The 16,467-nt window shown below is 37.7% G+C and overlaps 1 protein-coding gene across 1 annotated transcript in view; it reads right to left on the reverse strand.

Annotated features, from left to right (window-relative positions):
* The window catches only part of LOC103507248 (acetyl-CoA carboxylase 1-like), a 46,308-nt gene that overhangs the window by 1,484 nt on the left and 28,357 nt on the right, over window positions 1–16,467 (reverse strand). Inside the window, 11 exon segments of the mRNA XM_026822161.1 lie at window positions 754–1,083; window positions 1,628–1,897; window positions 2,411–2,508; window positions 3,210–3,342; window positions 3,344–3,542; window positions 4,071–4,225; window positions 4,758–5,052; window positions 5,597–5,890; window positions 6,039–6,398; window positions 6,746–7,000; window positions 16,113–16,378. Of these exon segments, the coding sequence (XP_026677962.1) occupies window positions 754–1,083; window positions 1,628–1,897; window positions 2,411–2,508; window positions 3,210–3,342; window positions 3,344–3,542; window positions 4,071–4,225; window positions 4,758–5,052; window positions 5,597–5,890; window positions 6,039–6,398; window positions 6,746–7,000; window positions 16,113–16,378 (2,655 nt within the window).

Below are 16,467 nucleotides of genomic sequence, written 5' to 3' on the forward strand. Positions count from 1 at the left end.
AAAAAAATCGTGTCGTGTGTAGTGGGAACGCTCTCGTTTAAATTACATTGCCTACAAGGACGTTTTGTGTAGTTCGGGAAAAAAAATCATGTCGTGTGTAGTAGGAACGCTCTCGTTTTAAATTACATTGCCTACAAGGACATTTTGTGTAGTTTGGAAAAAAAAGTGTGTGTTGTTGTTGTTGTAGCGGCTTTAGCTTTCGCCGAATGGCGATAGTAGAATAAAGAAAAGATGTTTTTTTTTTGTATCTGCTATACACCGGGGTGATGGTCTCTAGCTCTAGCCATGTTAAATTGGCTGGCTCGTCCTGAACCGCAGTCAACCATCGTGAGGACTTGTGCTTGGTCTTTAAAAGCAGAGAGAACCCTTTGAGGAACTGCCAGCTTGCTAGGCTGGTTAGGGTTAGCTGTTCTCCTCCCTGTTTATAGTCCCACAGCCAGACGCTAGTCTTCTCTCTGTTTAACGTCCCCTAGCCAGACAGTGAGCTTGCATTAATAAACATTCTTTCTTGATACAAAGCTACTAAACCATGGTTAACAAAAAAATTGGTCTTTGGTGGAATCTACTAAGGTCTCACTAGGATTCACAAAGTACTGTTTACCAGGTGATCACTTCACCATCACACTACTGTCGTATGCCGTGTCATTTTGGCAACCCAAACTTTAGGCAGTTAATCAATGTATTTTATTATTTCTCTCTCCTATGCATAGTTATCAATATGAAGAGGGTTCAAGGTTCAAGTCCATCACTCACCTTGTTCAAAGCGCTGTATCCGGTCAAGATGATATGCGAGTTCTCAATCTGAATCACTCGCTGGCCGAGACGAACCAGGTACGCCCCGATACCAATCGCCCGACAAGAGACCATCGAAATCGTCACCACTTCGCGGTAAGCGATCGAAGTTTCGCCCGCGATCATTCCGGCGAAACGCAAGTTCTCTACGCCCAACCCGTTGTCTTTGCCGATGATGTCGGTGATCTTGTAGCGAGATTCTCCTTCATCCTCGATCAGAATTGCCTTCACGGAATTGCACGACGAGATCTTCGTGAAGTCTTCGGGCGTGAGGTAGAGATATTTGAATCCCTGTGGAAGAGACAATTATTTTTAAAAAGGAATTGTAATGGTGTTGAGCATAAATGCTTGTCACAAATTCGTTCCCCGCTCAATACACTAAATTTTATCACTTGACTTGGACTCAAAGTCAAGCGATTTTGAGTTATAACTTTGTTGACACACAATTAAAATATACTATAACTGCTCTTCCTAAACTTAAATTGAACTTATTTAGGAAGGGCGAAATAATTCCCTAAGCCCTAAGGCAATCTCTACCACTTTTACCTTCTCGGGCTCATCTGGATCTTCCCAGGCGACCTTGAACAAAGCTTTCACTTCCTCAGCCAGCCCAATTCGAGCCCCGGAGTTCCAAGTCAAGCGATTTTCAGTTATAACTTTGTTGACATACAATTAAAATATACTATAACTGCTCTTCCTAAACTTAAATTGAACTTATTTAGGGGTGAGCTCCTCTCCTTGATAACTAATCATATAAATAAAACAAATTTGCTCATTGGGCGGGGGAAGGGCGTAATAATTCCCTAAGCCCTAAGGCAATCTCTACCACTCTTACCTTCTCGGGCTCATCTGGATCTTCCCAGGCGACCTTGAACAAAGCTTTCACTTCCTCAGCCAGCCCAATTCGAGCCCCGGAGTTGGCCGAAATGTATATCCTTGGTACTCCAAGGCGGCGAGACTCTTTCGAAGCCAAATCGAACACCAGATCTTCCCGGGGTCCAAACGAACCAATGTTGACTGTAATATCGTTAGCGATGACAATGATATCGCGACCGTCTGGGTACTCTGGTGTGTACAGGGTGAACTTCCAAGCCACCATGCCCACCTGGAAAGAGAAATCGGAGATTATGAAACACCCTGTAATTTTTAACAGATCGGAGTTAGAATAGAATATACCCTGTTTATACTGCCAGAACGAGACTGAAAAGTCCCTTTACTCCCGCAGTCTAAACAAGGTCTCATGTATTTGGTACAAAATTGGTCAGTATTTCCTTAGACAGAGGTAGTGTAAAATACGAGCATAATTCGTTTTAATTGAAGTGGAGTGGAGTCTATTTCCACGCCTTTTCTAGCCCTAGCTCCAAAGCAATCCTAATTCACTTGTGTAAATTTACTTACGTTTACCTGATTTAGTGTGAAGTTCAGTTCGATTACCTAAGTTGTGTAGTAAAGTGTTATCTTGATTTGTGTAAAGTTTTGTATGCTTACTTGAGTTGTGTAAAGTTCAGTTCGATTACTTGAATTGTAAAAAGTTTTGTATGTTTACTTGAGTCGTGCAGTGTTTACTTGATTTCTCTAAAATTTTGTATGCTTCCTTGAGTTGTGTAGTGGTACTTACGTTATTTTCGCCTGGCAGTCTCTTCTGTTCAACGAGTTGATCTTCTACCAGGACTAACTCTACGAAGTTGAGGACCTGAGCAGGCTTCACGATACCCTCTGAAAAAATAAAGAAGACCATATCGATTAGAAGCTTTTAAAAAAGAAGGGACTTTAGACGAAAAAGACCAGAGCAAATTCCATTTTAACACACCACCATTACCATATTCCAGAAAGTATCTTACAAATGGAATACATAACGACGGAAAAGAAGAAATTTGAACAATTTTTTTCCTTCTTCCTCGCCATTTTCCGTGTTTAGACGGGGTCAGCGTTTTCTCAATCAGCCCTAGCTACTTGGGGCTAACATTTGGTTTAGGCTACAAAATTTGCTGGTATCCTCCCTGTTTAAAGTCCCCCAGCCAAACTAAGCTGGTCTACTCCCTGTTGTTCCCCCAGCCTAATGAATTGAATCACAATATTGAATTGTAAATACCTCCCCATACTTTAATACATAACTACGGAAAAGAAGAAATTTGAATGAATTGGATCACAATTTTTTTTCCTTCTTCCTCGTGTTTAGACGGGGTCAGCGTTTTCTCAATCAGCCCTAGCTGCTCTTGGCTGACATTTGGTTTAGGCTACAAAATTTGCTGGTATCCTCCCTGTTTAAAGTCCCCAAGCCAAACTAAGCTGGTCTACTCCCTGTTGTTCCCCCAGCCTAATGAATTGAATCACAATATTGAATTGTAAATACCTCCCCACACTTTGTTGGACTAGGATAGAGGTCTCGGATACACTAATTTTCCATCCCAACTTACCACTGGGCCTCTCCTCAATGTACTGCTTCCACTGTTTCTCCAACATCTGACGGAACATGTCTGGATATACTTTGTTGGACTAGGATATAGGTCTCGGATGCAATAATTTTCCATCCCAACTTACCACTGGGCCTCTCCTCAATGTACTGCTTCCACTGTTTCTCCAACATCTGACGGAACATGTCTGGATAATCGTACACATACGTAGTGCCAGCACTCTGAGCTTGGAATCTTTTCTGTTGTAGATAATCCTTGGTGACGTAAGGAGTGGACACGGGAAGGCCATGCATTGGTCCCACTTTGTTACCGTACGCTTCTAGCTTGGTCTGGAAGAGAAATATTTAGAATAGAATATAATATACCCTTATTAATGTTTATACTGCCGGAACGAGACTGAAAAATCCCTTTAACCCAGTCTAATTAAGGTCGGAAGGTAAGTATACAAACAAGGAATAGATAAATTTACGCCGGAAACAAGTAACAGAGCGCAAACCGTTTATCCGGATATATCGTTTAAGTAGCTGCTTAAAAATGGAGTGTAAAGTCCTACATACTGAACTCCCCACACGGGAATTTCGTTATATCCCCATTTTAATGTAGGTAGCTTCCTATGCAAAAGGTGAATAGAGGTCACAAGTGAATTGGTTCGCCTGGTAAAAAAGAGGGCGTGGGTTCGATCCCCGCCAAGGCATGGAATTTCATCCTCATTTATTTGAGATTTTGACCACATAATAATAGAGCTCTAAGGGTTAGGTGGTAGAGAACGCCTCCGGCGTTAACCTCGCCTATCCTCTATCAAACCTCTTGAAAAAAGATTTTTTTTTTTTTTATTAACAGTAGTGCTTTTCAAAGTTGACTCACTTGTTCAGGGCCAGGTAGGTAATTCTTCGGATGGACCTCTGCTTGAGTTCATCCTTGTGTTTGGCACAGAGATCACCAAACATGCGACTCAACTTTTCATCCTCCATGTCTCCTTGATCTTTGATAGCAATGCACAGAATGTGAATGGGCTCGATCTGGAAAAAATAATTGAAAGTAAGTAAGAGATAATTAAATGGCATGATAGGACCTTTCTTAGCCTTAGCCAACAGTATAATAAGTTAATAAGTAAAGAAAGGAATGTTAATTGTGTATCAAGTTATAGTTAAAAGGAGATGCTTATACAATAACAGCTCAAAAAATATTATTTCTCAAAGTTAATCTTCCCTTGATGGCTTAGGTCATGTTCTCGCCATGTAAAAGGAATTCTTAATTGTGTTAAGCATATTTAAATGCTTGTCACAAATATCGTTCCGCAGTTAATACACCTAGACCTAGATAAATCTTGAGACTTGATTGGGACTCGAACCACCAACCTTCAGATCCGAAGTCCAACGCGTTAACCACTACACCACTTAGGTTGGTAACAGTATAATAAATAAGTAACAATATTCCTTACTGAATTATTTTCTATTTCTGCTTTTAATGGGCATTGAGTATTTCAGTACCTCAGCTGTGAGTGGGCATATATATCACTAAAGGAGGTAGCTACCAGCCTCACACTCTTACCTGAAGTTGAACAGCAGGTTCTTCTCTCGTATCCACAGACAAGCTCACATTGATGGAAGTGCTATTGCGGGACTCACTGCCACTCTCCACAGCCTCCATGATCTTAGTAGGCACCTGAGCAGGCGAAGCAAAGTCTTCCAGAAGGTCCAGAATTTCGTCGAAGTAGTTTTCGAATTGGGTAAACGACTCGAATGCGGCCATGCACCCGGTTCTCTGGTAGGTGTGAATGATGGGCGCGGCTTTCTCGGCCATCATTTCTTCGCCTGGTACGTTTACCTTGTCGTTCAGCTTTTGTCTGCGAACGGAAATGTCGAAACGGTTAGTAAGTAATGAAATTAATGGAGTTTCACCATCAGCTTCGAGCAGTTTAAGACGAGTTTAATTTGTATTGCCATCTAAAACCAGAGTAACCAGACACATCTGGGTTTAGAGTTTTAGACTACATATTGATTTGTGGATTAATCAAATAAATCAACCATGGAAATGTCGAAACGGTTAGTGAGTAATGAAATTAATGGAGTTTCACCATCAGCTTCGAGCAGTTTAAGACGAGTTTAATTTTTATGGCCATCTAAAACCAGAGTAACCAGACACATCTGGGTTTAGAGTTTTAGACTACATATTGATTTGTGGATTAATCAAATAAATCAACCAGTCAATCAAACAATTGATCAAAAAAGCAACTTGACTTCTACCTTTATTGCTTGCTGTTATATGTTATCTACATATTCTGGTATGTAGTCCCACACCCACAATAAAAATTATACCGTACTACATAGGATGTCTAATATAAACCTAACCAATAATTCACTCCTGTCATCTGAAACAAAACCTCTTACCTGTTCGGATGTGATGAGGGCAACAAGAACTGGAAGTGCACCAGCGGAATCTCTCCAGACAACTCCAAATGTTGCACCGTAGTCAAATCATACGACATATACACACGACGGACATACACCTCCAAAGCTGCATTGCACACAGCACGGTTGGTGTGGTAGAAAAAGTCATGCAGAATGTCGAAGATGGAGGTTTCGGATTGGATGAGCTTCTGGAGGTTTTCCGGATGGAAATCGTGCCCGTACATATCGACAGCGGAGAGGAAAATGGACTCCATCTGATTGTGGCGCACACTTCTACCTTTATTGCTTGCCGTTATATGTTATCTACATATCCTGGTATGTAGTCCCACACCCACACCAAAAATTATACCGTACTAAATAGGATGTCTAATATAAACCTAACCAATAATTCACTCCTGTCATCTGAAACAAAACCTCTTACCTGTTCGGGTGTGATGAGGGCAACAAGAACTGGAAGTGCACCAGCGGAATCTCTCCAGACAACTCTAAATGTTGCACCGTAGTCAAGTCATACGACATATACACACGACGGACATACACCTCCAAAGCTGCATTGCACACAGCACGGTTGGTATGGTAGAAAAAGTCATGCAGAATGTCGAAGATGGAGGTCTCGGATTGAATGAGCTTCTGGAGGTTTTCCGGATGGAAATCGTGCCCGTACATATCGACAGCGGAGAGGAAAATGGACTCCATCTGATTGTGGCGCAACTCGTAGGCAGGCTGGTGAGCTGCGATCAGAACCTGGAGAGAAACAGGTTGGAAGTTATTGAAATTGATGCTGCCAATATATGACAGAAACAATCGATTGAACCTCTTTTGTAAAAATAGTACCTAGATATAGCAAGGAACTAAAGACTTTAAGATAAATATTTTCTTGGAAAATCGATTCTAGATTTGAAAATAACGAAAAAATGCATCTTATGCAAATACTCCATCATCAATTCATCATATTCACGGATAACAAGGAAGTTTTTAAAATGTAGAATTTAAGAAGATTGAGTCTATTGATTGTCGTGTTTAAGGCTGACAGCCTCTTTGAATAAAAAGGAGTCTCTCCAAATAAAAGGATCCTTTCTCGTATTACATAAAATAAGGCGAATCCAATTGACGTGATAATGAGCTTACCTTTCCAAAGAGAGCTGGAAGTTTTGGAAGGCGTCCAAGATCTTTCTGTCAGCAATATGCAGAGCGCCACAAATGACACCCAGCAAGATATCAGGCTTCTCTGATTGTACTCGCTCAGCAATCAGTACATCCAACCAGGCAGTATCAATAGAGTTCACTTGGAAACTCTCGGTTTCCAGCAGAGTGATCAAATATTCGACAGTGGTTCTGAAGTCACCTCGGATCGACAATTCCTTCAGGGCGATAACCAAATTCCTGGAGAACAAAGGTAATTAATTAAATTAATAATGTTGTTGTTGCTTTCGACCAGTAGGTCATTTTCCTATTAATTAATGATGTGACACTGTTTACATTTGTACAATTAACGTAATAATATTTGACTATGTGTATAATAAGTTAAAAACATTGTACCCTTGGGAATAAATAACTGAATTAAGATGACTTAAGTAATAGTAATAATAATGATAGTAGTGCTCATTTATAAAAGCCCCTATACTCCAGCAGTAGGCTACTACTATTACTGTGGTCAAAGTCTAAAGTTATAGTGAGGGAAAAATTCCATACCTCGCCTCGGCTGGGATTGAACCCGTAGTGATCAAGACGCTCGCCTGGTAATCAGGAGGGCGTGGATTCGATCCCAGCCGAGGCATGAAAATTTATCCTAATTTATTTGAGAATTCGACAACATAATATTGGAGCTCTAAGGGTTAGGTGGTAGTTATGCAGGTACCAATGAATGGTACTATGACAGAATTGAGAGTATTGGATTGTGTCGACCATTTAAGTAAAAAGTTCAGAAATTCTACCTACTTTCAATATCTCAACTATCTCAATATTAAGTAAGAACAAGCAATTCTTTTGGTCCCATCTATTGTTAAAAATTAATTAATGATTTAATGTGAATTAAAACCTGTGCAATTTAAATCAACCAATTTGACACTGAGATTACAATCGTCATCTTTGTTTACAATTGCTGAGCATGAGTCACTTGACAACATATTGTGCTATGAGCATCTATGCAGGTACCAATGAATGGTACTATGACAGAATTGAGAGTATTGGATTGTGTCGACCATTTAAAAAGTTCAGAAATTCTACCTACTTTCAATATCTCAACTATCTCAATATTAAGTAAGAACAAGCAATTCTTTTGGTCCCATCTATTGTTAAAAATTAATTTATGATTTAATGTGAATTAAAACCTGTGCAATTTAAATTAACCAATTTGACACTGAGATTACAATCGTCATCTTTGTTTACAATTGCTGAGCATGAGTCACTTGACAACATATTGTGCTATGAGCATACAACTACAATTACATGAGGTACCTACCTTGACGTTTTTTATTCATTAACTTTTATTGGAAAAGGAAATTTGTTTCAAACCGAATAGTATGGATCTAACAAGTGCATTGCATCAGAACTACGCATGTACATATTTTCATACAATGCATTTCAAACTCATAGGTGTACCTAGATTGAAGAAGGATGTCCTTGCCATATGATATGGCGTATTGTGTTCATCCCAAGTCTATGAAACGAATAAATTATTTTACTTACTCCTGCGGACGAAAAAATTTCATTGAAAAAAAAAAAAAAAAAAAAAAAAAAAATAAAAAAGATAATATCTACATACCTACAAGCTATGCTGGATAACAAATAGTGGGCTTCAACTTTCAACCCATTCCCACTGGTAATTTAATAGAAAGTGAAGAGATCTAAATGGGTATTTAGAGAATTGGGAGAGGAAGGGAAATAATGAAATATATTCAAACAAGCCACCTCTATGTGAAGTTCCTACATAATAGGTATCATGGATATTGTTTCAAAGTGGATGATAATTCAAACACATTTCCCAACATCCTGTCAGAAATATTATTTACATAAACTTCCGTGAATTTGTGCTAGATTTTTAAATTGCTGATACCATTTTTTCTCTACTTACTGAATGGGAATGCTCGAAATTCATTGCTGATTTTTTTTTTTCTATTCATAAAATTTTCATTTATTTTACATAACATAAATCCCTACTTAGTTGATTCTCAACTTAACATCTCTTTTGTTTATTCAAATTTGTTATGATGCTTGCTGTAAAACCCAGAGAAAGAAATAAATAAAAAATAAATGAAGAATATAAACTTATTATAAGGAAGCATAACCTACATAACATAACTATTACATTCTTATGCACCATAAGTAACACACGTAGGCCTTAGTTGCTTGAAAACAGATCTACCATTCCCTTTTGGTGAAACCCATACTCATGAAGAAGACCTTTTTACAATTCAATTTATAGTTGTGGAATTAAATTGGTTTTTAGCAGAGTGAATGTACTAGAACTTATAGTACGTATATGTCTATTGGCACCTATACCAATGACCAATGATTACTTATAATTATGCAGGTACCAATGAATGGTACTATGACAGAATTGAGAGTATTGGATTGTGTCGACCATTTAAAAAGTTCAGAAATTCTACCTACTTTCAATATCTCAACTATCTCAATATTAAGTAAGAACAAGCAATTCTTTTGGTCCCATCTATTGTTAAAAATTAATTAATGATTTAATGTGAATTAAAACCTGTGCAATTTAAATCAACCAATTTGACACTGAGATTACAATCGTCATCTTTGTTTACAATTGCTGAGCATGAGTCACTTGACAACATATTGTGCTATGAGCATACAACTACAATTACATGAGGTACCTACCTTGACGTTTTTTATTCATTAACTTTTATTGGAAAAGGAAATTTGTTTCAAACCGAATAGTATGGATCTAACAAGTGCATTGCATCAGAACTACGCATGTACATATTTTCATACAATGCATTTCAAACTCATAGGTGTACCTAGATTGAAGAAGGATGTCCTTGCCATATGATATGGCGTATTGTGTTCATCCCAAGTCTATGAAACGAATAAATTATTTTACTTACTCCTGCGGACGAAAAAATTTCATTGAAAAAAAAAAAAAAAAAAAAAAAAAAAAAAAAAAAGATAAGGTCATTTTTTTTTTGTATTGTTCACGCCCGTAATTCTTTATTATTCATTGTTTTCTCAATAGTTTTGTATTATTTCTCTCTCTCTCTCTCTCTCTCTCTCTCTCTCTCTCTCTCTCCTTTTCTCTCTCTCTCTCTCTAAGGTTACGTGTATTGAGCGCGAGGTATACTGGAATACCGTATCGCGTCATTATTATTTTAGTTTTTACATCTCATCAGGATGATTTTTCATCGGCGACTACTATCTGTTAGTCCATCGCTAAAGATTTCTTCTTCATTCTTACATTCACTTTTATCCTGTTCGTTTTATGTCGATTGTAGGGGTCCCACATTATCCTCCCCAGGCTAAGGGGGGTTAGAACCACCTTTGCCGGTGGCTCCGGACAAGCCAGATTGTCCCCCACGAGGTTGAGTGCACCTGGAAAATAACCAGAAGTTCGTGATGTCCCTTTATCCTCCCCAGGCTAAGGGGGGTTAGAGCCACCTTTGCCGGTGGCTCCGGACAAGCCAGATTGTCCCCCACGAGGTTGAGTGCACCTGGAAAATAACCAGAAGTTCGTGATGTCCCAGAGATGGTCACCCGGCCATACACCAACCACAAACACCGTTGCTGAAAAACTGGTCTAGTCAATGTGAGCCGCAGGCTATCTTGTCCTTTCTTCAACGAATCCTTTGCTATCCTTTTTTATCTTTTATTTAGCATATTGACCGACCTACCAAACGTGTACGTTAAGGAAGTCTCTTGCTGTTTTCTGGTAGGTATTCGGTTTTAAATTGATCTATACAATCCTCTGGTATTCGATTTGACATTGATCCACAATTCCATCTCTCGTCCTCTCTAGGTACGATATTCCCTGTTCATCTCCGTTTTAACCCAGATCACACTATCAAATCTCTTCTCTTTCATCCATTCGTTTCTCTTTCTACCTCTTTTTTATTATTAGGTATTAATTCTGGAAGTTGTTGTCATATTTGCTGGGAATGGGCACTAGTTATCCAAAGTTCAGAAAATACCAAACCCAAGTGGATTTCCCAGATTATGTTTTTGTAATGAAATTCAAGGGATCAGTCAACTCTTTTGAAAAACAATAATTTCGTAGATTTTGGCCCGATTCCCCGACACAAGTACAATTGAGTGAACAATGTATCTATCTTATCGCAGGATTTCTGCTAACAGGCCAAATCCTCTTCACAACGCTGATAGTTTTATCATCCAACGGGTTAATGTTAAGCACATGCCAAGGTCGTTCGATACCTATGATATAATAGTCACAGGCTCGTGTGTTGCTTTACCACATTTCAATTATCGAAAAAGACTATGTTCGAGTACTTGGTTTACTATAAATTAAGTAAGGTTTATCTATTTGTTAGCTCAGAGTTGTGTTGTCTCGTATGGGCTCGGAGTGATAATGTGGAATGCAAACAGACTACTTAGTGCAGTCTGGATCAGGTGGTATTTTTAGAAAATACTCTGCTTTCAGCATAGGAAAACCTTCATCAGTGTGTAAGCTTGATGAATCATGCCCAACGTATTTATTGATCTTTTAAGGTCGTGGTTCTATTGTATGTGTTTTGCTAGTGCTACGATGTCTTTCAAATCTCTTTGTATCTGATGCATTATATTGCTTTAATATTGCAAAAATCTCAGAATCAATGTAACCACATTGGTACTTTTATGTCTAGAAATTCGCACCCAAGTCTAAAAATTTCTACCCAATGGAACCGCAACCCAGGTTTCCAAAAGCTGCTTTCTTGCTAAAAGGACTCAGGAAAAATGAAGTTTTGAAGAACAGGCAATTCAGTTCATACAAGAACCATTACATAGTGTACAATAGACGTGAATTACACGATGTTTGTTTGAAATATCTCCTCAAAGCATTAGGTTACCCTATACTTAGAGATAGGCTAGGTTGTATCCTACCTTGTAGTTTGTAGGTACGCTACATGAGTCTGTATTGTTATAATGAACTAAAATAGAAATATTAATTTGTGAGTAGAGATAGGCTAGGTCTAGGTTGTATCCTACCTTGTAGTTTGTAGGTACGCTACATGAGTCTGTATTGTTATAATGAACTAAAATAGAAATATTAATTTGTGATGGAACATTATGCTGAATGAAACTGATTGAAATACGTTTGAGACGGGAGGGGTCATTACAGTGATCATCATTAGTATCAACTAAACAGTTAATATTAGTAGTAGTATTATTAACTAAATAGTTAATATTAGTAGTAGTATTAACTATAAACAGTTATTATTGTCATGAGTATTAACTAAACAGTTATTATTGTCATAAGAATTAACTAAATAGTTGTTATTATTATTGTCATTATTAGTATCAACTAAACAGTTATTATTGCCATAAGTATGAACTATAATACCTTACTCTTACAGGTTCTAATATACTCTCAGAGTCAGGTCTACAGTCTCGTGTTGACTTGGTGGTCCATTTTTGAGCGGTCAAACCCAATGATCCTTTTAAAATAACACTGTCATGGGCCTCTATGGAGTTAATATTGACGTACCTAAATATTGCCAATAATATTGGTTTCCTACAGGAGAGAATATAAGAGCTGTCTGATATTAATAATTTTCGGTTTTCGATCTCTATCATCCATTCGTTTCTCTTTCTACCTCTTTTTTATTATTAGGTATTAATTCTGGAAGTTGTTTTCATATCTGCTGGGAATGGGCACTAGTTATCCAAAGTTCAGAAAATACCAAACCCTTAAAAGTGGATTTCCCAGGTTATGTTTTTGTAATGAAATTCAAGGGATCAGTCAACTCTTTTGAAAAACAATAATTTCGTAGATTTTGGCCCGATTCCCCGACACAAGTACAATTGAGTGAACAAGGTATCTTATCGCAGGATTTCTGCTAACAGGCCAAATCCTCTTCACAACGTTGATAGTTTTATCAACGGGTTAATGTTAAGCACATGCCAAGGTCGTTCGATACCTATGATATAATAGTCACAGGCTCGTGTGTTGCTTTACCACATTTCAATTATCGAAAAAGACTATGTTCGAGTACTTGGTTTACTATAAATTAAGTAAGGTTTATCTATTTGTTAGCTCAGAGTTGTGTTGTCTCGTATGGGCTCGGAGTGATAATGTGGAATGCAAACAGACTACTTAGTGCAGTCTGGATCAGGTGGTATTTTTAGAAAATACTCTGCTTTCAGCATAGGAAAACCTTCATCAGTGTGTAAGCTTGATGAATCATGCCCAACGTATTTATTGATCTTTTAAGGTCGTGGTTCTATTGTGTGTGTTTTGCTAGTGCTACGATGTCTTTCAAATCTCTTTGTATCTGATGCATTATATTGCTTTAATATTGCAAAAATCTCAGAATCAATGTAACCACATAAGTGAGGACAAGTGAGGATTTTATTTGATAAGATACGTAACAGATATCTTTCACTCGTTTTTGTTATTCACTTAAGAAATGTTCAGTATGAAATATTATATCTTGAATTATAAGTATTATGATGTATTTTATAAAAAGTAAAATTATAAGAGTGTTGTTGTATTAATAAATTAATTTGTGAAGGTTTTGTCGTATGAACAACGGACATTGTGGAGGGTAAAATCCCTTCACACAGACTAGTATCGAACCCAATAGTCCTGTTACCTACATTGACCAGGCTCAAAAAGTCGAATCGCTGGACCCAAAGCAACGCCTGTTATTTAGAAATTAAATGCAACAAGCAGTACTAAAAAAATGAAAAGCTCACCCCTAAAGGGGATTTAGCTAAAAAGGTAAGTTCTGAAATCAACTCTCTGACGACTGTGACCACATTTTAGCAGGTTCTAATATACCCTCAGAGTCAGGTCTACAGTCTCGTGTTGACTTAGTGGTCCATTTTTGAGCGGTCAAACCCAATGATCCTTTTAAAATAACACTGTCCTGGGCCTCTATGGAGTTAATATTGACGTAGGTACCTAAATATTGCCAATAATATTGGTTTCCTACAGGAGAGAATATAAGAGCTGTCTGATATTAATAATTTTCGGTTTTCGATCTCTCCATAGTAAAAGGTAAGTTCTGAAATCAACTCTCTGACGACTGTGACCACATTTTAGGAACCGCTGCCGAACCATAAAAGTCTGAAGTGGAAGGCAGGTGAAAAACAGAAGAGAAAAAAGATAATAATAAAAGATTTCAATTTGAATCTTTTATTATTATCTTTTTCTTTTCTTTTTTTCACCTGCCTTAGGCCCGGAAAACACTCGTACCGGGCCTAAGGCAGGTGAAAAACAGAAAAGAAAAAAGATAATAATAAAAGATTTCAATTTGAATCTTTTATTATTATCTTTTTCTTTTCTTTTTTTCACCTGCCTTATTTTCGGTTTTCGATCTCTAAATAACACCTTTTATCTCTCTACTGATAAGAAATGTTGAGAAGATAGAAGACGCTAATTTTCAAGTATCATAATGACTATTTTGTATATATTGTGCGTCATAGATATTGAGAATCGGTCTGAGTGTATTATAGAATAGTCTAGATTACAAACTCTTTTATATACGAGATAACCATGAATCTCTCTGTGCTAGGCTATTAAGGGGACAGTAAAATTATGTTCACTTATTTGTACACCTGTCTCGTAAAACTAGTTGCTCATTTTCCTCTAAATAAGAGTACTGTTAGGACTGAGAAGCCCTAGATTAAGAACGATCCCTAGAATAAGAAACAATAGAAGGGACCCTGCCAGTTACTATTAAGTTTTTCTGACATATAACGGAATGTATGAAATAATTAATGAATGCCACTTGGAAGCGGACGAGTTTTTTCCAAGGGATTTACGTCAAAGGATGAGATCTGTTACCTTGGCACTCTTGGCAGTGAGTTTTTTACTTGGCAGATGAGACTGCTATCATTTGCCGTCTTACGTCATGCTATAATTGCTTCTGTTACCTTGGCACTCTTGGCAGTGAGTTTTTTACTTGGCAGATGAGACTGCTATCATTTGCCGTCTTACGTCATGCTATAATTGCCAGACCCTTTTAATACTCATGATCATCGGGTCCTAGGATTCAGATAATAAAGGGTGGTTGCTGGAATGAGAACCGTGAGAATTGAATGGGAACGTTTAGAAAACAATAATTCAATGAATTACGAGTTTCCTATAGAAATTCAGTTCGCCCTTGTTTGAATCTCATCGACCGACCTGTCTGTTTTCAGAAGGGACCGGGATCCTTTTTAGGGGAAAGCTCAAAAAGTAGCATTTTGACATTTGAAAAATGTCCAAAAGTTTGTTATTGTTGTCGAAGTCAGTGTTGGAAGCTATCAACTAAATTAGGTTCACGAGCATTTGACAACGTCTACTTACCTAAGTAGGCATCCATAGAAAACCAAGTGTAGCCATTTTCTACCCATTTCCCCCCAAAATTGAAAGATTTTTCTTTCGCATTGACCAAGGTTGATATTGTTACTAGAATTGTAACAAACGGTCTCATTGCGTACCCTGTAGAATCCGTTTAGGAAGAAGAATAGATTCATTTTCCAAATGATTTACATAATTACAAGATCAAGTTTATTTCTCGTTTCATAAGGTTTAACAATTCTTTTGAAACAATAAGACATACTTATTGTTGAGGTCACTCCGATATGATTCATAGGAATTTCAGAAGATGTGCTGCACAATATGGAGGTGTTTGTAAGAATTGTGACAGTAGGTGGCGAAATCACTTAACAATTTCATACCTACATGAAGCAAACCATTTTCATGAATACGTAGGTATAGGTAGGCCTACTAGATGTATTACGAGCGTTTATATGCGTTTTATTATTGTTTTACTTGACTGTGAGAGTGTAAGAGGCACTCACTTTAAACTCTCTTCTGTGTTATTCCTGGAACAACGGTGGTACTTTATCAGGGCCCACTTTAAACTGCCAATGCTTAACAGGGTTCAAGTACCCTTACTATTTTAAGTTTTTAGTCCGTCCTTCCTTTATTATTACAATAGTAATAAAAAGGTATAAGGGACGGACTATTGTATTCGCTTCGGTGTCGGTCTCTGCAGAAAACTTTTCCAGTTCACTGCAGTTATCCGCATAGAATAAATTCTTCGACAGTTTAGAAATGGTTCAACAATTAAAACATTACCAAGTAATGCACTTCCTCAACTTCTTTGAAGCTGATCATAACGAAGCTCAAATAAACAAGACATTTCATAAAACAAAACGAAAAAAATAAACTTACATCTCTTCAAATAAATAAATAATTCAGAATTCCCTAGGACTGAAGTAAAATTTAAAATGTATGTACACTCTACACTAAAATGTCTACTTTCCACAACTCGAATGTTTTCTAGATTTCTTTTTATTTCGCTTTCTACTGGCTGCCGACGGCATTGATCAGCTTTCTTTCTCTTCCAAATGTGACAGGGTACGCAGGACGTCGGCTTTCTGTTGACTGGACAGTCCACTGAAAAGTTCCACTAGGGCTTCGCGAGCTACTTCTGGGATGTCTTGAGTGGAAGTTTTAATTTGAGATAGGATGGCGTCCTTGACAACACACTTGATATTGGTGGCCACGATAGATTGAGAGGAAATGTTACCTTCCTCGTCCATCTGACTAGTCAGCCAGTTGACAACTTCTTCGTTGTTCTCCCATTGATATCCCTGGAATTGAAAATTAACCTAAAAATCAGTACATGAACGTACTACTTACAAATAATGTTTCAGTTGAATTAGGAGCGAACCAGTTATTT

Source organism: Diaphorina citri, unplaced genomic scaffold (genome assembly GCF_000475195.1).
Source record: "Diaphorina citri unplaced genomic scaffold, Diaci psyllid genome assembly version 1.1 scaffold300, whole genome shotgun sequence".
Classification (NCBI taxonomy): Eukaryota; Metazoa; Arthropoda; class Insecta; order Hemiptera; family Psyllidae; genus Diaphorina; species Diaphorina citri.